At 40.7% G+C, this 22,905-nt stretch overlaps 2 protein-coding genes across 3 annotated transcripts in view; both read right to left on the minus strand.

Moving 5' to 3' along the window:
* Positions 1-18,330, minus strand: part of LOC149316686 (dimethylaniline monooxygenase [N-oxide-forming] 2-like) — a 61,772-nt gene extending 43,442 nt beyond the window's left edge. Inside the window, exons 1-3 of the mRNA XM_089516041.1 lie at positions 18,228-18,330; positions 3,079-3,216; positions 648-836 (exon numbers count right to left, since the gene is read on the minus strand). Of these exons, the coding sequence (XP_089372167.1) occupies positions 648-836; positions 3,079-3,210 (321 nt within the window). The 5' untranslated portion in view covers positions 3,211-3,216; positions 18,228-18,330. The remainder of the gene's footprint in view (positions 1-647; positions 837-3,078; positions 3,217-18,227) is intronic.
* Positions 18,331-20,297: 1,967 nt separating this feature from the next.
* The window catches only part of LOC149316687 (flavin-containing monooxygenase 3-like), a 54,262-nt gene continuing 51,654 nt past the window's right edge, over positions 20,298-22,905 (minus strand). For both annotated transcript variants that reach the window (XM_089516043.1, XM_089516044.1), the window contains one exon: positions 20,298-22,750. In XM_089516043.1, coding sequence (XP_089372169.1) covers positions 22,408-22,750 — 343 coding nt within the window. In that variant the 3' untranslated portion in view covers positions 20,298-22,407. The remainder of the gene's footprint in view (positions 22,751-22,905) is intronic.

Raw genomic sequence — 22,905 nt, forward strand, 5'->3', positions numbered from 1 at the left:
TCACATTGAATTTAAAGCATCTTATCTCCAACAAGATAAAGTTGCATTTAATTTTCAAAGCGGGTGTTATCACACACAGCTGCAGCTGGCCATATGCAATCCATATGCAGTCCGGATCCCAGCTGCACTTCTCCAGCGGCTTTTCAAAAAAGGCAAGCTCCAATTTTTGAAAAGCCATTGGATAAGCATGGCTGGGATCTGGGCTGCATATGGGTTGCACACGCCTGGCTGTGGCTGCATGCAATAACATCAGCTTTTAAAATTAAACATGATTTTATCCCGCTGGGGATAACTTACTTTAAATTCAATGCAATAATCTCGTGTGTGTGTGTGTGTGTGTGTGTGTGTCCCTTCAAGTCTCCTGTTGACATATGGTGACCCCATGAATTTTCATTGGGGTTTTCTCAGGCAAGGAATACTCAGAGGCAGTTTTGCCAGTTTCTTCCTCTGAAATACCTGTAGCAGATCTTGGAGAAGTTAGTTTTGCACTACAATTCCCAGAATCCCACAGTGGAAGGCAGAATGTTAGCTTATTTTTTGTTTTTAAAGTACTCTGCAATTTCTTTCTTTTAAACATCAAGCTTGTACAGCTGGGCCACACTTTGTCTACTGAGATTATAGCTGCACCTCCTTTTAAATCAACTTACCTTAAACTTGATATATCTGAGAAGATCAAAGTGCTCTGCATATAACCACAAATATTCCAGGAACTTGGAATTGTGCAGAAAGTTTGGGAAGTGTTCTGGCATTGGAAAGTCACTGAAGCAGGTCATCTCTTTGGAGCTATTGGTGATGACTGAAAAGTAGATGCTTGCCCTGCCTTCTTCTACCTTCTCCTAAACATAAAAAACATAAAAACAAACCTCTAATAATTAAGCAAATAAGCTGGGGGTGGGAATCAGGTAGACTTCTGATGTTGTTGGATTGCGATTCCCTGTTGGGATGGGTGACCTTGGGCAAGTCATACTCTCTCAGCCTCAGAAAAAGGGAATGACAACCCTTCTGTTCCCATGTCGCAGCAGATATTTGTAAGGGTATCCTGCTAGGCCACCTTGCATGACTATTATCATCCACTCATTCTGAGATCAGAATGAGGTGCCCAGTCATTTGACTGTTGTTGGGCATCTTTTTCTGACCTCAGAAGTGAGTGACTTGCCATGGTGGCAGATGACCCAGGCACCTCATGATAGTGCTTATTGTACTTAGCCAAGACTTTGAACACATGGAAGCTGTGGCCAGACCACTAATCATGATGGATATGCATTCTCAGAAGGATCAGAGGCAACATGCTTTTCACTATTTGTTATTGGTAATTTTATTCATGTCTTACTTGCAGGTTTCCTTATGGGCAATTTGTCACCCATTTTTATCTTTTTTAATTGCATCCTATTTCTAAACAAATGATGTTTTAATATTGTAATAATTTAATTTGTCACCCACTTTTATCTTTTTTAAAACATCAAACATTTTATCTTTTTAAAAACACTGAACACAATGCTGCACTAAACAGATCTTCAGTCTGATCTTCTAATGTTTTAATGAAGTATAAAAGCTTATCGCATGGCACTTGGAGGAACGGGAATGGAATGGAACAGAACGAGGGTGTGTGTGAATGTGAGTTACTGCAAGGGAGAATGCTGACGATGCCACCGGAAGCCCCATGCCATTCCCCACTGTTCTTGGCAGCCAATTTTAAAGGACGATTTTGAACTGTTCTTCAAAATTGGCTGCCATGGAACAGCTAGGGAATGGCTTGGGGACTCTCAGCAGCATCGGCGGCATTCTCCTGTGTGGTAACACACAGTTCTATTCCATTCTATTCTGTTCTGAATGGACTTCCAAGCACCGTGCGATAAGCATAATAGGGGGCAGAAAGTATGCTTTTGTCTGAGACCATGGGGGAATTGGCTAGTTTCTCTGAAGCAACTTTGGTTGTTGTGAGCACTTAATTCAGATCAGATACATTTTGTGGATGTAAGATACTGCATCAGGGGAAATCTAAAGAGAGGGCCAATGGATTAGGACTTGACCATATTAGATTTAATAATAATAATAATAATAATAATAATAATAATAATATTTATTTATATTTTCCTGCCTCTCCGGGGTGGATTGAGGCGGGATTACAGCATAATATCAAATATAACACCGTTAAAATACAATAATACAAACAAGTTCATCAAATGCAAAAATAGCAATTAACATAACAATAAAAACAGAGTTTCACAAGCAATGGAGGGGCAGAATGCTCTCATCCTGTACAGGGAAGTAGATCTATATTTCACAGGAGATCAGGTGGGTATACTCACTGGAAGAGCTCCATCTTAACTGCCCTCTTGAAGGTTTCCAGAGAGGTGGTAAGACAGATCTCTTCCAGGAGACTATTCCACAATCTTGGGGCAGCTAAATAAATAAAACTTTTATTTCTATCTGGCTTTTCTGTGATAAAACAATCAAAGGAAAAACATTTTTTCTAAAAAGACACTATTTGGCATGTTTTACCAAAACACCATCTAAAAAAATGTTTGCTAATGCAAAAACACGGAGGACTTCTTTAGAAATTCAGTGCTGTCTGCCTAACAAAGGAGCTTGTAGCTTCACAAAGGATGACAACAACTTGGATATCAAGAGGAACATCTCTTTTTGTCTGGCTAATGGAATTTAAAATTCTTTTATTTCCTGGAGTACCCAAATGACCAAAAAGGAGAAGGGGCCTCCCTGCATAAATTTCTCTCCAATACCACCTGCACTGACAACAGCCACATCTTGACAAAATGCAAGATTGTGACTAATATGGTCATATTTTTTAGCTCCTGTATGATTATTAATCTTTTTGCCTGATGAAGAAGCCAGCGGAGCTTTGAAAGTTTGCAACATGCATATTGTGCATTTTGTTGGCCTCATAAAGGTATCACTATTTTATGGATTTTAGATGTTATTGTACTTTGCTACATGGCCAAAATGGCTACCCCTGGATATATTTTCAGGTTGAAATGAATACATAATTAAGATCAGAGTGTGATTTACAGAGCAAAACTGCTATGAGGTTCTATTCAAGTAGTAAGGCTTCTTACTTACTGTGAATCTCCAAAGTCCTCCAATGTCATTGCTTTGCTCAAAACAAATGGGCTCAAGTCCCTCTTCTAGGCAGCTTTTAATGGATGTTAGTCCACTTACACCTGCACCAATAATGGCTATTTTCTTCGCCATAGTCTCCTACAGAAGGGAGAAATTAACAGAGTTCTTCTAGGTAAGAAATACTCAATCCACTCTCAACTCCAAGGGCCAATTTTAAAATCTGATTTTACTTAAAAGGATTATAAGGCAACTCAATTCTGCACTTTCCTCATTGCAGAATATTTGAAGACACTGAAATCCCTTTTCTATTAACTGGTCCATTTTGCCCCCACTACATTGCACACTGTCTTTCTTTGTCTTTTTTTCCACCATCTCTTTAGTTTTTCTATACACACACATCCCATATGTCTTCCTTTGGCCTCTTTATACTTTGCTTCTGTAGTATTCCCTCACTAATAGGCAGAGACAGACACCACACAGTCTTTCCATCTTCCCAGGAATTTACACCCCTGAGTGATGTAGGTGGGCTGTGCAACATAGCTAACCAACAGTAGCAGGTCATAAAAAAGTGGTCACATCAAACTGGAGGGAAGTCTTGAGTTGAGTGCTTCTGGGTTCTGTCCTGGGGCCAATACTTGTCAATATTTTTATCACTGAGGTTGATGACAGGTCACAGAGAAACCTTATCATGGATGATGCATCAATGGGCTATCAGCTTTTCAACTTTTGATGTTAAATTGAAATTACTAGGGAGTTTATCAGACAAGGGAAATTGGAAGTATAATCCAATGGCAATCCAAATGCAATCACGGGGTTTAACATTATTTTGTGATTGACTACCACATGCAATTTTGGGCAATGGAAGTCAGTCCGAATGCAATCATGGGGTTTCATGTTATTACGTGATAGACTACCACACACAATTTCGGGCAATGGCAAGCTATTTTCGGGCAATGGGAAGTCAGTTCAAACGCAATTCAAATTCACATAAATTCGCTGAACTAGTGAATTCACGTGAATGCATTTTGGCCCCACTTTCTTTTCATTTGAAATTAAGAGAAATTCCTCCCGTGTGATAAACTCCTGGGTGAGAGAAAGTTTGAGGACTGTTTAGGAAAGGTACAGTGAACGGGGAAAGGAAGCAGAGGCAGAGGGGTGTGTGTGTGTGTGTGTGTGTGTGTGTGAGAGAGAGAGAGAGAGAGAGAGAACACAGACTGGCTTTCTCCACTTTGTCTGTTATCTTCCCTACACCCTTCAATAATCATACCTAGGATTACACTTAGTGTACCTGAAGAACAGGACCTTTGCACAAATTATTTAAATATTTAGGAGGGGAATAAATACATTTTGCCATCTTTCTTTTTTTTTTTTTAATTCTTTTTATTAATTGAAATAACAGTGGCAATAAATCATTGTTACAAACCATATTATTTCATTTACATCACATTTTGTTACTTGTTGCTCCATGCAAATTACCATATTCACGAATATAGTGATTTCTCTTCCTTACTCTATGTTTACATATAATGTATACTTCAACACAAATCTTTGATATTTATGTTTATATTTTAACTCTCCCTGTGGCTCATCACAGTTGTATACTTAGTCTTTCAATTTCCAATATTCTTTTAGGAAGACCTCTAACCGCTTCCAATTTTTATCTTCTTTTTTATCATTTAATATTGTAGTAAGTCTGTCCATTTCTTTTAAATCCATTATTTTTTGTACCCAATCTTCTATATCAGGTATTTTTTCGTTTTTCCAATGTCTTGCCAAAATTATTCTGGCGGCCGTTATAAAATACAAGATAATTTTCCAATAAAGCTTTTCTATTTCCTTTCCTAAAAAGCCGGTCATGTTCAATAAATACAACTCTGGAGTCATAGGAAATTTTATGTTCAATATCCTCTGTATCATACAATGAATCTTATCCCAAAATTTCTTAATTTCCTTACATCCCCACCACATATGAAAATATGAACCCTTCTCCAGTCTGCACTTCCAACACCTATCATTACATTGTTTGTAAATTTTCCCCATTATAGCCGGTGTGAAGTACCATCTGTTGTATACTTTAACATAGTTTTCTTTAAGGTCTTGCGCGCCTGTAAATTTCATGGTTTTTTTCCAAGAGTTTTCCCATTCGTCCATACTAATTGGATGTCCAATATCCTGTGCCTATCTCGTCATGCAATCTGTTACAGTTTCACATTCTAATTCCCAACTAATAAGTATTTTATATAAATTCGCTATCTTGCCTTTTTCCTTGCCCCATATTAACTTGTCTATTTCATTTTCTTTCCTTTCAAATCCCTCCTTCTCCTTGTCTTGATTAAATTTGGATTTTATCTGCAAGTATCCAAACCAATGAATATTTTTACCTTCCTGTTCTAATTCTTCCCTAGATTTTATTTCTGTTTCTCCTCTTACATTTGTCTTTAATATATCCTTGTACCTTAACCATTTCGTATCTTCCATCCATCTACCGAAAAAAGCCTCTTGCGTTGAGACCCATATTGGTATTTTTTGATAATATCTTTTTTTTACTACATTCCAAATTTTCATTAGGGGTTTTCTAATAGCATGATGAAGAAAATCTATGTTTACTTGTTGTTTCTGGTACCAAAGGTAGGCATGCCATCCAAATCTCATGTTGCATGATTCTAAACTTAACAATTTTGTATCCACTGCTTTTATCCAATCTGATATCCAAAGCAGACCACATGCCCAGTAATACATTTTTAAATCAGGAAGCGCACAGCCCCCGTTACCCTTGTCTTTTTTCAATATTTGCATTTTGATTCTTGCCTTTTTTCCCTTCCATATAAATTCATTGATGTCCTTATTCCAAACCGTAAACACTTTGTCTTGTGTGATTATAGGAAGATTCTGGTACAAAAACATTACTTTTGGCAAGACGTTCATCTTTATGGCAGACACTTTTCCTAACAAGGATAGATCCATATTATTCCACTTCCTCAAATCGTTTCTTATTTGGTCCCACACTTTTTTATAATTGTTGTCAAATAATGCACTATTGTTGTTTGTTATCCATATGCCCAAATATCTTACCTTTTTTACAATTTTAATACCTGAACCTCTCATTAACTCATTGTCCTCTTTCGATTCCATATTTTTTGTAATCATTAGTGTTTTTTCTTTATTCATTTTAATGCCAGATAAACTGCCAAATTCATTCAATTCTTTTAAGATATATTCTATACTCTCTTTTGGTTCTTCCAACATCAGTACCATATCATCAGCATAGGCTCTTATCTTATACTCATGACTTTTAGTTCTAACACCTCTTATCCTTTTGTTATTTCTGATTGCATTGTTTAACACCTCCAAGGTGGTTATGAACAGCAGTGGAGACAGTGGGCATCCTTGTTTCGTACCTTTTTCAACCGGTATGTAGTTAGTTTTCTGCCCCTTTATAATTAGTTGGATTTTCTGATCAGAGTATAAATGTTGTAAACTTGCTAAACAGTTTTCTCCCAGGCCCATAACTTTTAAAACTTGAAACATAAATCTCCAATTTATACTATCAAAGGCCTTTTGGGCATCCACAAAAATAAGTGCCATTTTTTTTTCTTTATGTATGGTATAATATTCAATAGTGTTTAAAATTGTTCTTATATTGTGCCTTAACTGTCTACCAGGTAAAAAGCCATTCTGGTCAGTATTTATTATTTCTGTTAGAATCCTTTTCAATCTGTTAGCAATTATACTAGTAAAATTTTTATAATCAATGTTTAATAAGGCTATAGGCCTGTAATTTGACATATTCGTACTGTCCTTTCCTTCTTTAAGTATTACAGAAACGTTGGTTGTGTTCCATGTTTGGGGGGTTCCATCCTTCACGATATTGTTAAAGACTTGCGTTAGTACTTCCCCTATTTCTTCTTCAAATGTTTTATAAAATAATGGCGTGAAACCATCTGGTCCGGGAGATTTACCTATCTTTAATGCTTTTATTACTTGAATTGTTTCTTCGATTTGTACAGGTTTTTCTAAAATCTCGACATGTTCCTTATTTAGTTTATTTACTTCCCTTTTTCCTAAATATTTTATTATCTTGTTTTCCACCTCTTTTTGTATATTTTCCCTGAATAATTCCTTATAATAATCTTCAAATGCTTTCATAATATCTTCCTGATTAGTTATCATTCTGTCTCCTGTCTTAATTTTGTTTATTTTATTCTTGTCTTTCTCTTTCTTTAGTCTATATGCAAGCCAGCGACCAGGCTTATTTGCTCCCTCGAAATGTTTTTGTTTTATAAACTTTAATTTTTTGGCTATTTCTTCAGTGTATTTCTGTTGCATTTTTTGCTTTAGTAAAGTGTACTGCTTTTTTATTTTATTGTTATCTTTATTCTTTATTAGCAAATCTTCTAACTCCTTTAAATCTTGTTTGTCTTTTCTGTCTTTTTCCTGATTTTGTCTTTTTATTTCCACTCCTTTTTTAATCAACGTCCCTCGTATTGTTGCTTTAAAAGCATCCCAGACTGTTTTGCTTTTAACTTCTTTGGTTCTGTTTTCCTTAAAGAAGAATTTTATTTCCTTTTTTAATTTATCTATGAATTTTTTTTCCTTGATTAAATTATCGTTTAATCTCCAGGACCACTGATTCTTATGCTGTTGAGTTTCTAAAATGATTTCTATTTGATTGTGGTCCGACCATATTCTTGGAGCGATTTCCATTTTCTTAATCCTTAACAAAAGATTTTTTGTCACTAAAAATGAATCCAACCTGGATAGTGAGTTATGTGTTCCTGAAAAACATGTAAAGCCTTTCTTATTCTCGTACAAATGAGTCCATACATCAGTTAGATTATGTTCCTCTATCATTTCATAGCAAGCCTTAGGTAATTTTCCGTGATTTCCTTTAATCTTTCTTTTTGATTGTCTATCTCTTTTTGGCTTTAATACTCCGTTAAAGTCACCTGCTATTACTAACTTGTTTCCAGAACACTTTGTTATGTCTCTGTTCAGTTTAGTAAAGAAGTCATTTTTTTTCTCAAGAGGCGCATAAATATTTACAACTTCCACTTTTTCTTCACCTATATTAACTTCTATCGCCACATATCTACCATCTTTGTCCTTAAATACCTCTTTTGCCTCGTATTTTTTGTTGACGTAAATCGCCACCCCTCTTCTCCTTTTTTTTTCCTCTGTCGAGTAGAAAATTGTTCCTAATTTTGGATTTTTCAAATACTGTATTTCATTTCATTATTTCTTATTTTGGTTTCCTGTATACAAATTATGTCAAACTGATTTTTTTCTAAATAATGAAAAATTTCTTTTCTTTTTTGATTTTTATTCAGACCTCTTACATTAAATGAACCAATTTTGATTTCTTTCATCCTTATCAAATTAGTACATCTTAATCCCCTTCCACCAAATTAATTTCTCCTTCAACTATTACTTCTTCAGTAGGTATTTGAGTGCCTAGGTCCAAAATCAATAAATCTTCAATTGCCTCAGTAGTCTGTACATCTAAATCTCCTTTATTGTATTCCTCTGACTGTATTACCTCTTCATCTTTCTTTTTATCTCCTTCCTTCTTTCCTACCTCTTCTCTTCTCAATTGTATAGCTAGTTTCTTATAAAATTCTTTTGCCTTTTCTATAGTATTTAGCTTATACCTTTTTTGTCTATATGTTACTGTGATGCCTTCTACTTTTTCCCACCTGTATCTTATTTCTTTCCTTTGTAACACCTGGGTTAAAAATCTATATTCTTGTCTTTTTTTTAACACATATGATGGCACATCTCGAAATATTTCAACCTCCTTCCCGTCTATCAGAAATCTTTCCTCATAGTTCAATTGACATAATTTCTCTCTAATTCTCATGTTTGTGAAACAGATAGCTACATCTCTGGGAAGATTCCTTTCTTTTGCAAATGTTGAATTAATTCTAAATATCTTTTCTGTTTGTATATCTAATATTTCTTCCTTTATGTCCATGAATCTAGCTAGTTCTGGTATAAGCTCATCCATTAATTGTTCATTTTCTTTTTCTGGGAGACCTCTAATTTTTACACTTCGTTTCCTATATCTGATCTCCTGCCAAAGTGTACTATTTTTGTCCTGTTCTCTTTCTTTATTTATTCTCTCCGTCTTTTCTTCCAGTACTTTGGTTCTTTCTGCTACTTCCTCTACGTCTTCCCTTATATCTAATATCTCCTTTGAGATTTTATCAATTTTCCTAGCTATAGTGTCAATTTCCTTGTGCATGTCTGCCCTTATTTCATCTCTCATTTCCTTCATTTCTTGTCTACTTTGTGTTTTAAATTCTCTTAATTCTTTCAATATCGTCATTGTTATGTCTGTTTGCTTTGGAGTCTCTATAGATCCTCTCCTTGAGTTCGAAAACACTTTAGTTTGTGTATATGATTGAATTTGTGTTTGCGTTTTTGACCTTGTCCCTGTGGCCATATCTCCTTCAATAACACTGTGCTAAACTATACTATATCACTTGTTGTTCTATTGATACAGAAAAGTAATTAAGTAATAAGAGCGAAAAAAGAAAATACCTTTACATCAATAGATATCTTTCTTTAAATCAGTTCTGGCTTGATTATCTCCTATTCTAAATTATAAAAATGTTAATTTCCCCTTTAATATTCTTTTACGATTATTTCTGAGTCTAAACCAAATTTGGCCCTTAATGAGACTAGAAGAGTTAAAAAAAAATAAAAAAAAAATAAAAGTCCGGGTTTTCTGCAATGTAATTGCAAAGGAGCAATTTTAAACAAAGTCTCTTTTTTGGTGATGTTACAATGGGAAATATGGCAGACTGTAGCCTTAGCTTACCTTAAGCGACATTGGCTACTCTGCGGCCCTCTCCCTCCCTCCAAGGCGACCCCTCTAAAGAAGTCTGCTTCAGAAGAAGCGCATAAGGCCCCCTGCGAGTCCGCACAGTTACCCCCCTTCGTGGAATGGAAACCTGGGCTTCAAAGGAGCCCAATTTGTCGCTAAAGGACGGCTGGGCGACCAATGGTCTTCCCTGCCAACGTCTGCCTTCCCTAATTTTATGTCGAGGAGACCTGTTGGTCCGTGGGGCTGGCTGGCGCTGCTCCTCCCCAAACGCTCCTCCACGCTCCTGCTGGGAAAGGTGGTGTGTCGGGGGGCTTTATACCCCTCCCGCTCCTCAGCTGGGGACTGCAGGGAAGCCTGTTGGTCCATGGGGCTGGCTGGCGCTGCTCCTCCCCAAACGCTCCTCCGCGCTCCTGCTGGGAAAGGTGATGTGTCAGGGGGCTTTATACCCCTCCCGCTCCTCAGCTGGGGACTGCAGGGAAGCCTGTTGGTCCGTGGGGCTGGCTGGCGCTGCTCCTCCCCAAACGCTCCTCCCCGCTCCTGCTGGGAAAGGTGGTGTGTCGGGGGGCTTTATACCCCTCCCGCTCCTCAGCTGGGGACTGCAGGGAAGCCTGTTGGTCCATGGGGCTGGCTGGCGCTGCTCCTCCCCAAACGCTCCTCCGCGCTCCTGCTGGGAAAGGTGATGTGTCAGGGGGCTTTATACCCCTCCCGCTCCTCAGCTGGGGACTGCAGGGAAGCCTGTTGGTCCGTGGGGCTGGCTGGCGCTGCTCCTCCCCAAACGCTCCTCTGCGCTCCTGCTGGGAAAGGTGGTGTGTTGGGGGGCTTTATACCCCTCCCGCTCCTCAGCTGGGGACTGCAGGGAAGCCTGTTGGTTCGTGGGGCTGGCTGGCGCTGCTCCTCCCCAAACGCTCCTCCACGCTCCTGCTGGGAAAGGTGGTGTGTCGGGGGGCTTTATACCCCTCCCGCTCCTCAGCTGGGGACTGCAGGGAAGCCTGTTGGTCCGTGGGGCTGGCTGGCGCTGCTCCTCCCCAAACGCTCCTCCGCGCTCCTGCTGCTCATTTTGCCATCTTTCACATTAATTTTTTTTCCTTATCGATCTCCCCACTTTCCCCTCCCTCTTTCCTCCCCAGAGAAAATTCACACCAATCAATTAGGCCTGGAGAGGACTAGCCTTTCTCTTTCCAGCAGTGATCTATTAAAGGAAATGGCAAAGAACAGGAGTTCTTCTTTGCTGAAAGTGTAAAGGAAGTTACACTTTACACAGTGTAAAGCAAGCTTTCAAGCCAAAAAAGCAGAAAGCAAGGCTGTGGAGGAATAACAGCTCATCTTCATACTTTCTCAAGCAGCCTTTCAAGCCAGTAATACTCCACACAGATGTAAGAGTTAAAGTGAGATATCAGTTTATCGTATCCTGCCCATGTAGGATATGGAGGGGAGCTCAGGATGGATCCTGAACCCAGGATGAATGAAAATAAACAAAATTTCTCTTTTATCAAAGGGAACATCAGCTGTTACTGAGAATCTTTAGGTTGAGACAAGATGAACACCTTTTATTGAAAAGACATAGCTTTTTGTAGTTTAACTGTACAAGCTAGAATGGCATGAGCAAAACTGTTTTTTATGTTTGCAAATTCTTTATCACTAAGCTTGCAGATCTGAATGACCTTGCCAGCAAAGCATTTACTTGGAATGAATGTTTCTAGGAAACTATATGTTATCTAGAAACAGCAGTTCTTGCTGTCCCTGGCACTTCTTTTTGCAAAATGTAGGCAGTTACAACTCAGCATAACTTAGCAGGTATATGAAACAAAGGTTATGAGCAATCAATATACAGTTGGTCCTTGGTATCTGCAGGGGATCTGTTCTGGATCCCCCGCCCCATAGATACCAGAATCCACAGATGCTCAAGCCCACATTGTCCCCAACGGCAGCATGCCCATGTGGCCAGGCCGCAAATGGAGACAACGGAACTGAATGGCAGCATGGCTGTGTGCACATGCCACCACAGGACAAATGGGGGCTGTCCCTAATGGCGGTGTGGCCATCCACGGATGCTTGGATCCATGGATGGCAAGCCCGTGGATCAACTGCATAATAAGGAATGGCTTTATTTAAACTAAGCAGTACACAGTCCGCCCTCATTATACGTGGATTTGGTATACGCTGATTTGAGCATACGCGGACTGAAATGAAGGGATTTTTTTTACCTTCAGTTGATGTCAGCCAAGCGGAGAAGCACTCTCATGGCAGCGGGGAGGCTTTGGGGATGAGTTCTAGCGCCAGGGAAACATTCTCCCTTTCTCCTCTGCAATTTGGCTTGGGATAGGAAGTTGGCGCTTCTCCCAGGAAACAGGAAGATGGGAGGCATGGGGTTTGGAGCTTCCTTTCCTGAGTTCCTCAGCTTAACCTCCCTTCACCATAAGAATCAATGCAAAAACAGTTTAAAAGGAGACAGAGGAGATCACTATGGGTCTGCATCTGGGGTGGGGGTTGCTTTGCTATGGGGGTGCTTGCAATCTCCTCTCTCTCTCTCTCTCTCCATCCTCATCCTTTCCCTATAGGAATCAATCCAAAAACAGTTTAAAAGGAGACAGAGGAGATCACTATGGGTCTGCATCTGGGGGGGGGGGGGTTGCTTTGCTATGGGGTGCTTGCAATCTCCTCTCTCTCTCTCTCTCTCTCTCCATCCTCATCCTTTCCCCATAGGAATCAATCCAAAAACAGTTTAAAAGGAGACAGAGGAGATCACTATGGGTCTGCATTTGGGGTGGGGGTTGCTTTGCTATGGGGGTGCTTGCAATCTCCTCTCTCTCTCTCTCTCTCTCTCTCCATCCTCATCCTTTCCCTATAGGAATCAATCCAAAAACAGTTTAAAAGGAGACAGAGGAGATCACTATGGGTCTGCATCTGGGGGGGGGGGGTTTGCTTTGCTATGGGGTGCTTGCAATCTCCTCTCTCTCTCTCTCTCTCCATCCTCATCCTTTCCCCATAGGAATCAATCCAAAAACAGTTTAAAAGGAGGCAAAGGAGATCACTATGGGTCTACATCTGGGGGCGTTGCTTTGCTGTGGGGATGCTTGCAATCTCCTCTCTCTCTCTCAATAATATAAACACTTCAAGAGAGTCAATGGACAGTTTTGGCAAGAATTAAGTCCAAATGGTATATGAGGTATGTGAGAGTAGTGGCTCTCCTGGGGCGAGTGAACACCATGCCCCCAAGTCACCCGGAAGCCAGCTGGTGTGTAATCACCGGTGCAGCTTCCAAGTGACTTGGGGGTGTGGTGTGTTTAAATGCCACATCTCCAAGTCAGCTAGAAGCCGGCCTTACTGGGCTATTTGTTTTGGCCCTTTGTCTGAGATATCTGGCAGATATCAGAATAACTGAACTTCCCCATAACTACTAATTTTTGAGATTTCTGAGACTGGTTTCTGAAAAGCATCATCCACCTCCACTTCTTGGTTTGATGGAACTGTAGTAGACTCCTACTATAATGTTTCTTTTATTTATTTATCCATTTATATTTACTCAAATGCTCTTAACTAGTCCACTCTGATAACTCTCTTGGATTTCTGTACAGGTGAATTTGTCTTTGACATATAATGCTGCTCCTTCTCCACCACGTTTATTCTTTTTGAATAGGACATAGCCTGTTCTGTTTGAATGGTTATATACCAATTTTCTCTCCATCTCTCTCCATCTTCATCCTTTCCCCATAGGAATCAATCCAAAAACAGTTTAAAAGGAGGCAAAGGAGATCACTATGGGTCTGCATCTGGGGGGGGGGGGGTAGCTTTGCTATGGGGATGCTTGCAATCTCCTCTTGTTAGAAACTGGGGTTCATGGAGGTCGGAGCCTTTCACAAAGGAGTCAGGGGAGATCAAATCTGGTCCAAAGCAAAATACAAGTTTTATTCAAGAAGTACTAAAGAAAAACTGTTGCGCCTATTAGCACAGTTCCAAACTTTTTATAGTCAGAGACAAACAAGTAACAAATGTAGGATAATTGTATACTCAGTAATAGTTAACTTTATAGTTTCCTGAGGGGAAGAATACGATTTAACTTTTATGTCTAACTAGCAGGAGATTCTTCGGTATCGCACAATTGACCTTTAACATGATGGGTTATTGTTTGACATGGTAAGTCAGGCACTGATTAGTTGTATACGTGCACAAATTCATCACACAGGTTTGTGTTGCTGATGTGGCAGTCAGCATTTAGTGCCTATGTGGCATAGCTTTATACAACTGCCTTACAGGAAAACAAGAGGGGTGCCATTTTTCTTAATTTACTTAGCTTTCCTTCATTCCCCCCTTCTTTTTGTTACTTGTGCAGCGAGTTAAGCAAACAAGTAAGCACTTATTTTATTCAACATCATCATATATCTTTTGTTTTGGTCTACTTATTCCTGTATTCATTTCCATAGGTCGTTCGTCTAGGAGTCGCGCATACATCGTTTTGGTTACTGCTATCGTACTTTTTCTCATCACCTTTTGAGTAATGGTTTCTACTGCTGACCTCATGCGCGATATTATGCATGACACAATCATCATTATTATTAGAAACAATAACAACATAATAAACCTTATTGATAACAAAGCCTTCAACCATTGGGAAGTGGGTAACCACTTCCTCTTCTTCCTCTGCTTTGTCCTCCTCTATTTCCTCCTCGACTTCCTTTCACATTCCCTCTATCATTGCCCTGGAACACTGCTGCAATCACTTGTGCCCTCTTGCGCACAGCCTCTTTTTGCTTTCTCTGCTCCTCTCCTTCCCTGGCCACATATAATAATAATAATAATAATAATAATAATAATAATAATAATAATTTTATTTATAGACCATTTTTCCACATTGATCAAAGCGGTGTACATAACTCGAGAATACAACAATAAAGTAACGATTAAACATTAAAACTGTGTAAATTGCAGGTACAGTTAAACCAATTAACCAAGTTAAAACCGGTTAAGCCAATGGCCCAATCCAAGATGCACATATATCTAGGGGGGGAACAACATAGTATCAGTGAGCATGGGGGAAAGCTTGATGAAAGAAGTAGGTCTTGAGTCTCTTTTTAAAGAGATCTAGGGAGATGATGGAGCGGAGCTCATCGGGAAGGGTGTTCCAAATTTTTGGAGCCATAATAGAAAAGGCTCTCTGCGAGGTAGATACATATTTCGCAGTCGGAACTACCAATAGATTCTTCCCGGCTGACCTGAGTGTGCGGGGCGGATTGTATGGGGAGATGCGGTCCTTCAAGTAACCTGGGCCCAAGCCATATAAGGCTTTATAGGTAATTACCAACACCTTGTATTGCGCTCAGAAGCGAATAGGCAGCCAGTGAAGATCTTGTAGAACAGGTGTTATATGATCAGCTCTGGAGCAACCAGTAACCAATCTAGCAGCCATGTTTTGCACTAATTGAAGCTTCCGAGTTTGGTACAAGGGTTGACCCACGTAGAGCGCATTACAGAAATCCAATCGAGAGGTTACCAGAGCATGTACCACCGTTTCAAGGTCCCCCCCGGCCCAGGCAGGGACGCAGCTGGCGTATCAGCCGGAGCTGATAGCAAGCGCTTCTGACCATCGCATCCACTTGAGATGTCAGTTGGAGCGACGAGTCCAGAAGCAGATATTTAGCCTTGTCTGTAGCAACTCTGGTGCAGTTGCAAACTATGAATTCCATAGCGCTAGCATTAATGTCTTAAAGTCATATAAAACAATATTGATTCTCCAGTGTGATAGCAGCCTGAATTAAAATGATGCAGATAGTGTTGTAAGATATTTAGCCTGCTCTGTTGGAGAGAATCAGATTTTCATCGAATCCTGGTCTCCAGAGTCATAGAATCATAGAATCGTAGAGTTGGAAGAGACCACAAGGGCCATCCAGTCCAACCCCCTTCTGCCATGCAGGAACTCTCAATCAAAGCATCCCTATTGACAGATGGCCATCCAGCCTCTGTTTAAAGACCTTCAAGGAAGGAGACTCCGCCAGTCTCCATTGAGGAAATTTGTTCCACTGTCGAACAGTCCTTTCTGTCAGGAAGTTCCTTCTAGTCCAACACATAAAACACACAAAGCTATATCCCAACCTCCTATCCAGGAAGAATATCAAAATGTTTTCCATTTTGAGCATGACTGAGAAACATGAATTTATATTGTTTTTTATTAATGTTTTTGGCTTTTAGTTGGTTGTGTTCTCCATTTTTTGAATATCCTACAATTTGTTCTACATTTTGTCGTACATCATGTCCTACATTTTCCCTACATTTTGAGGGGGTACGAGGGGGTGCCAAAATATTTCTCGCCTAGGGTGGCCAAATATCTAGAGCCGGCCCTGCGCCCCTGGACCAATGAGGGGCCAGGATGGTGCAGAAATCCCGTCTACCTGGACTCCCAAACAATCCATCCTGAGTGGCATTGCTGCTGACGCTGCCCAATGAGGGGGCCCTTCCTGTCCCAGCACCCTCTGGGACTTGTAGTCATGGGGCCAGGAGCAAAGCCTCCCCTTCCTGCCCTGGACAGCCAATCGCAGTCCCAGCAGTCCCCCGCACAGCATGCCAGGACTGCAACCCACCAGGTGGCCTCCGAGGAGCCGCTGCTCCCCCGGCACAGCAACTGGGCCAGCCTGCTGAGTAAGGCTGCCCCTTTTACTACAGGTTTTATTTTTTTCTAATATGGGATTTGTTTTTATTTTTTAAAGTTTCTCAGTTAGTTTGCCAGTTGAAAAGAAATCATAGAAAGGAAACCATAGCACAGTGATGGAGAACCTTTTACAGAATCATAGAATCATAGAATCATAGAATCGTAGAGTTGGAAGAGACCACTAGGGCCATCCAGTCCAACCCCCTGCCATGCAGGAAATCCAAATCAAAGCATCCCTGACAGATGGCCATCCAGCCTCTGTTTAAAGACCTCCATAGACCGAGTGCCCAAACTGCAACCCAGACCCCACTTATTTATTGCAAAGTGCCACGTCCCTCTGGCTTTCTAGTAAGAAACTCTGACAAACTCTGTGCTGGGGTGACAGCATGTGTGCCCACGGAGAGGGCTCTGAGTGCCACCTCTGGCACGCATAGCAGAACAGTACAGGGAAAGGAGGTTATTAACAGATTTGTTGTGTTAATAAAATGAAGCACTTTCCAAATGGTCTTCCACTGGAGAACAACAGAATAGGAATGATGTCATGTGATAAGCCCCAACTGAAGATGCTATTGGTTTGTTGCAATTGTGATTTACCTGCCTCATGTGAGAAAGCCTTTAAACTCACACATAAACTCACCTATAATTTGACTCACGCATTTGTAAAAACCAAGGGAGGAGAGAAAATTAATTGAATGTCAATTAGCAATGAATTCTGTAAATAAGAAGTCATGGGAGAAAAACCATCTGTAGGTGCAAAACAGCAGATTGAGACAATGAAGATATAGAAAACGAAGATGAAAACTAAACAGTTTAAATAAGATTACAATGGAAAACATGTTTTTAAATTCAATTTATAGTTTCAAATTTTCAAATGAAAAACAAGATCATATTTTTTTGCAGAGAGAATTTGGTGCCATGAGGCAAGCCAAGAAAAACAAAAAGCTTAAAGGAAAAATAAGAAATAAAAATAAATTTTGCCATCCCCACTCCCCATTGTTGCTGTAGCCTTTAGCCCTTCAAGATGTGGTGTGCCCCCCCCTTTCTGATCCTCTGCCCTAAAAGAGGCAAAGGAGGCTTCAAGGAAACATAATCCTTATTTTAAATGGGTCCTTGTCACACCACAAGTAACATTTTAAAAAGCATAAAAAACATAACATACAAAAAACTTAAAAACTGTTTTGGCTTTTTCTTTCATTGTTGTTGTTGTTGTTGTGGCATTTTTGGCAATCCTCACAACTCTCCGAGTCCACAAATTTGAGTCTGCTCTTACCAGGGGAACCCCTTCCCCAAACACCAAAGATAGCCACACTATGCACTATGTATATTGATTTATAAGTACATCTGAATGAGTTTAGGATGCCTTTTTGCAGGCAAGGCTGTATAGGAATGCAACGTTAAAATAATCCAAACCAGATAAAGCAGAATTATCATTGAAGTGTGGATATTATTATTATTATTTCCTACTTTACATTTCCACCTAAATACAAGCATTTATGAGGCTGGATACCTGAGAGAAACAGAGAGCAATGTTCATGTTTGAAGAATATATGGCACAAATAACAAATTTCTCTGAGCACATACAGAGTGACTATTTTCCAATTTGTCAAAATTTTTCATGACTAATTGTTATTAAATGCTAAATACTGTCAAAATGGAATGATGGATAAGTTTCCCTTCTCTTACCTCACTTTACAAGCCTTGGTTCAGTCCGCTGAGATTTCACAAGCTTGCCCAGGCAGTCCTAGAGCAATTTTTTTATAATCCAAGTCACAGAATGCCAAAGAGGGAAATGTAGGGTTAGGAAGATGATGAAACACTTCTCTTGACAAAAAACGCCCTCTTTGGGATAGATTTATGTAAATGAACTTTGTAAACTTGATCACTTTCCAAATTTAATGTACTGTAATAAAACTTGAGATGGAAAATTCCTTCCATAGCATTTTGTTCTGATGGGAAGAACTTGTGTAAAGCTGGTAATATGTTCAACAGACTAGTTCCACCCACTTATGTAATAGCTAGTATTAAGTAATAATATGTTCAACAGACTAGTTCCACCCACTTATGTAATAGCTAGTATTTGCTAGCTTTTGTTATTGGCTTTTGTACAGGACCTTTAACAGCACCAAGTTGTGCAAACAATTGCTGGTACTAATGTTTCCCTTCATATCATGAACATCTTTACCTCCATGTAGGGTTGCCATAATTGTCCACTAAAACCAGGGACAAAATGTGGAACAAATTCTAGACCAAACTGTAGGACAACTGCAGGACATAACTCGGCCAAAAATGTAGGACATTTAAGAAAAATGGAGGACCTTAAATGTCCTACATTTTGGGCTGAGTCAAATGACACCTTTAATGGAGAGGTGAATGTACTCAGATCATGTTTTTCTTGCTGAGGCAAACAGCATGGGGAGCAGGATTTCAGTAGCGGCTATTGGGAAATTTTAAAAAAATGTAATGGAGATGCACTCATGCATTTCCAATAATGATTTATAGATTGACTCCTAATTTTGTACAATAAGATGCTATGTGCATATACCTTCAAGTCACCCACAGAGTTGTTTTAGGCCGCAATCCCACTGGCTTATAAAGCCAATCAAGACGCAGATTATGGGGGCATCGTTCCCATTTGAACACTCATTGGATCTTCATTGCATCGATTTCATTACCATTGGAATTCGGATCTGATTCCCATGTAATCGATTTTTCCTGGGAAAACCTGAATCAGTGGTGGATAATCCAGGTTAATTTGACTGTACTTTTTTGGAAGTTTTTCCTGCACCTCCCGAGTCTGATTCGGGAACTTGGGGATGGGAGAAGCAGTGCTCAAGGGGCTGGCCTGGAGGTGTCACCCGCTTGTTCTCTTTCCTGCATTACCGGTGCCATCCCCCCCCCCCATTCGTGTAGCTTCCCCCCCCCCCCCCCGTGGAGTGGGAAGCAGGGTAAGGCAATCACATGTGTAGACAAATTTATTTATTTTTAAAAATCAAGCTTTCGATCGCCTAGGTACTCTGTTGGATGTCCAAACATAGCAAATTGCTACATTGACCTCCAAACACAGTAAACACATTACGCCCCCCTGCAACCTCCTCCCCGCTCCACATTCATAGATCTACCGGTGAGGAGAGCCATTGAACACCATTTTAAACTATTTTTTCTTTTCTTTTTACATGCCTGCTCGATCGCCCCCCCCCCCTCAAACAGCCCAGGAACCAATGGGGGGGGGGGCAAAGGGACTTGGGGGGATGGAGGCTCCTTTCCCCTTTCCCAGGGGGGCTCTGGGAAGACACAGGAGAGCCTGAGAAGCAAAGGGAATTGGGATGGAGGCTCCCTTTTCCCTTTCCCAGAGGGACTCTGGGAAGACACAGGAGAGCCTGGGAGGCAAAGGGACTTGGGGGGATGGAGGCTCCTTTCCCCTTTCCCAGAGGGACTCTGGGAAGACACTGGAGTGCTTCGGAGGCAAAGGGACTGGGGGGGGGGGATAGAGGCTCCCTTTCCCCTTTCCCAAAGGGGCTCTGGGAAGACATAGGAGAGCCTGGGAGGCAAAAGTGTTGGGGCATAGAAAGACGCGCTGTGTCCACCACGACCACCTGCAGAGTTGAACCACGTTGACAGGACGCCAGGGAGAAGGAATTTGAAGAGATGTCTGCAAAGGTATTCAAGCCAAGAAGGAAAATATTCCTTCACCACCCCAAACGACCTTGAGCTCTCGGCTTGAGAAATAACAACAAAAGCACTTCAAGCCTTCACTCTACACGAGGGCTTTAATAATAAAGTTATTTTAATAAATGAAATACTTTGACAACCAAACAACCATAACAACAAAACAGAGAGGCAGTTACTCTTACACCAACTGTCATAACTGACACTCTCACTCACAGAAGAACTGGCAGCATCAACATTCCATAACGCAAGTGTCAACTGTCAACTGCCACTGGAACTGTAGAAGGTTCTGCTACAGCTCTATCTTGTGGTCACATACATGTCATTTCCTAACAGAAAGGACTTGGGGTGATAGATGCTCCCTTTTCCCTTTCCCAGAGGGACTCTGGGAAGACACAGGAGAGCCTGAGAGGCAAAGGGAATTGAGGGGATAGAGGCTCCCTTTTCCCTTTCCCAGCGGGACTCTGGGAAGACACAGGAGTGCCTGAGAGGCAAAGGGACTTGGGGGGGACAGAGGATCCCTTTTCCCAGAGGGACTCTGGGAAGACAGAGGAGAGCTTGGGAGGCAAAAGGATCTGGGGGAATAGAGGCTCCCTTTTCCCTTTCTCAGGAGGACTCTGGGAAGACACAGGAGAGCTTGGGAGGCAAAGGGATATGGGGGGATCGAGGCTCCCTTTCCCAGAGGGACTCTGGGAAGACATAGGAGAGCTTAGGAGGCAAAGGGACTTGGGGGAATAGAGGCTCGCTTTTCCCTTTCCCAGAAGGAAAGGCAATATAAATCGCTTTTTTTGCCCAGTGGGAATGGGGCCTTAGTTAAGGAATATTAGAGGTGGTTTTCACAGTTCCCTCCATTGAAAAACAGCCTACAGCACCCTAGTATTTGCAAAATGAATGGCTTTTGCTTAAAATGTCAGGCCTTTTAACATGCACATACAGTAAAATTTGAGTGAACCAGATCCTACATAGTGAATAAAGGAGACTTTTATAGTGCCACCATCCTGTCCCTGGGTGGGTTTCCAGATTTCGACTTCTACTTGTTTTCTCACTGCTTATCTTTCCTCAAAGTCAGTGAAGGAGGAAAAGTTTAGCACCATCTTTTAACTGGAAAGGCTAGAACTGTTGATCTGGAAGCTCTCTTAATCATGTGTGTTTGTTTTGCTTTGCACAGATCATGCTTGTTGTGCACCAGGAATCATGACTTTAAAATAAACTGGATTTCTGAGATTAAAAATAAACTTTTTGTGCATGTACTGCTAGATTATTGCTAGAACATGGACACTGTATATTTCCCACTTTGCTTCAATTTTAAGTTTATATAGCTAATCATTAGTTTATAAACTTTTTTAAAAATAAAAATGGTATTAACATGTTTTGCTTTTCAGTAAAAACATTTTTAAACAATGTGGCATCACATATAGTTTGGCAGTACTTGCTGTGTTAAATGTGTAGCATGCAGCAAAACTTTTACTGGTATCCTGTTCGTTAGTCTCAACTAGAGTAGATCCATTCAATCAACTGCTAAATGGTGAGTCATAGGTAAATTTCATTTGATTTAATGGGTCTAATTTAGTCAGCCAGTGTGACGAAGTGGTTTAAGCACTGAACTAGGACTCTGGCATGCAGTGTTTGAATCTCCTTGGCCATGGAAACCCACTGGATGACCTTGAGCAAGTCAATCTCTCTCATCCTCAGGGGATGGCAATAGCAAACCCCCTCTGAAGAAACTTGCCAAGAAACCCACATGATAGGTTTGCCTTAGGATTGCCATAGTCGGGAATGACTTGAAGGCATACAACACACACACACTTTAGTCAGGGCTAACAACAAGATTTAGGCCTTTCCCCACTTTGCACAGTACACATGAGGAGCCTAACATGCACAGCTAAGCAATGCTTACATTTCCTGAGAAGTTTTTCTTTAGAGAAAATTTAGAGCAGGGGGAGCTGTGCAGAAAGTTTTAATTCCTTCCCAGTTTATGGTGGGCTTTATATTTGTTGGGGGGGGGGGGAAGCAATGTTTAGCTCACTGCTAGGAAATATACTGATTATAGTGAACTGCAAGTCTCTGCATTGTTTATAGGTTATGGTGGTTAGGACTGATAGAAGTTGCAGTCCAATAATATCTGTAAGGCTACACTTGTCCATCTCTTGTTTATCTGAATCCTATGCACTTATTCTGATGTTTAGTTTATGATTACTCAATTAAACATCACCCAAAAAGCAATGAGGAGAAGTGGGAGGACAAATATTTTGAGCAAAAAATAGAGTAGGAGAGACTTCTGAGTACTCTGTACAACTCGAGTCTTCGTGGCCTTAAGTGTTCGGTCCCACTGTGTAAGAATGGCATTTCTGGCTCCATTCCACTTCCCTGGCCCTATTAAACGAAACTGATATGGACTACAAGGGCCAAAATAGATTTCCAGAGCCAGCTTGGGATCTGTCAGGAACAGGAGTGGAAGGTTGGGCTTGATGCCTATGTTGGAGGCGAGTTCATCCATGTAGACAATATAGTCCGTTTGTATAGTATCACTCTGTCCATACCTTAAGGAAAGAAGAAATATGTTTAGTGGATACCTTTCAAAGAGGAGCAGGAAAATTGGAAGAAATCCCTGTTTTGTTCTGAATAATCTGTATCTGGTTTCTGTTGGAAAATGGCTTGAAACTCCAGATGCACAGAGGAATAGCTATTGCTGTAG

This window comes from Sceloporus occidentalis, unplaced genomic scaffold (assembly GCF_023333645.1).
Source record: "Sceloporus occidentalis isolate IW3139 unplaced genomic scaffold, rSceOcc1.0.p SCAF_3, whole genome shotgun sequence".
NCBI lineage: Eukaryota > Metazoa > Chordata > Lepidosauria > Squamata > Phrynosomatidae > Sceloporus > Sceloporus occidentalis.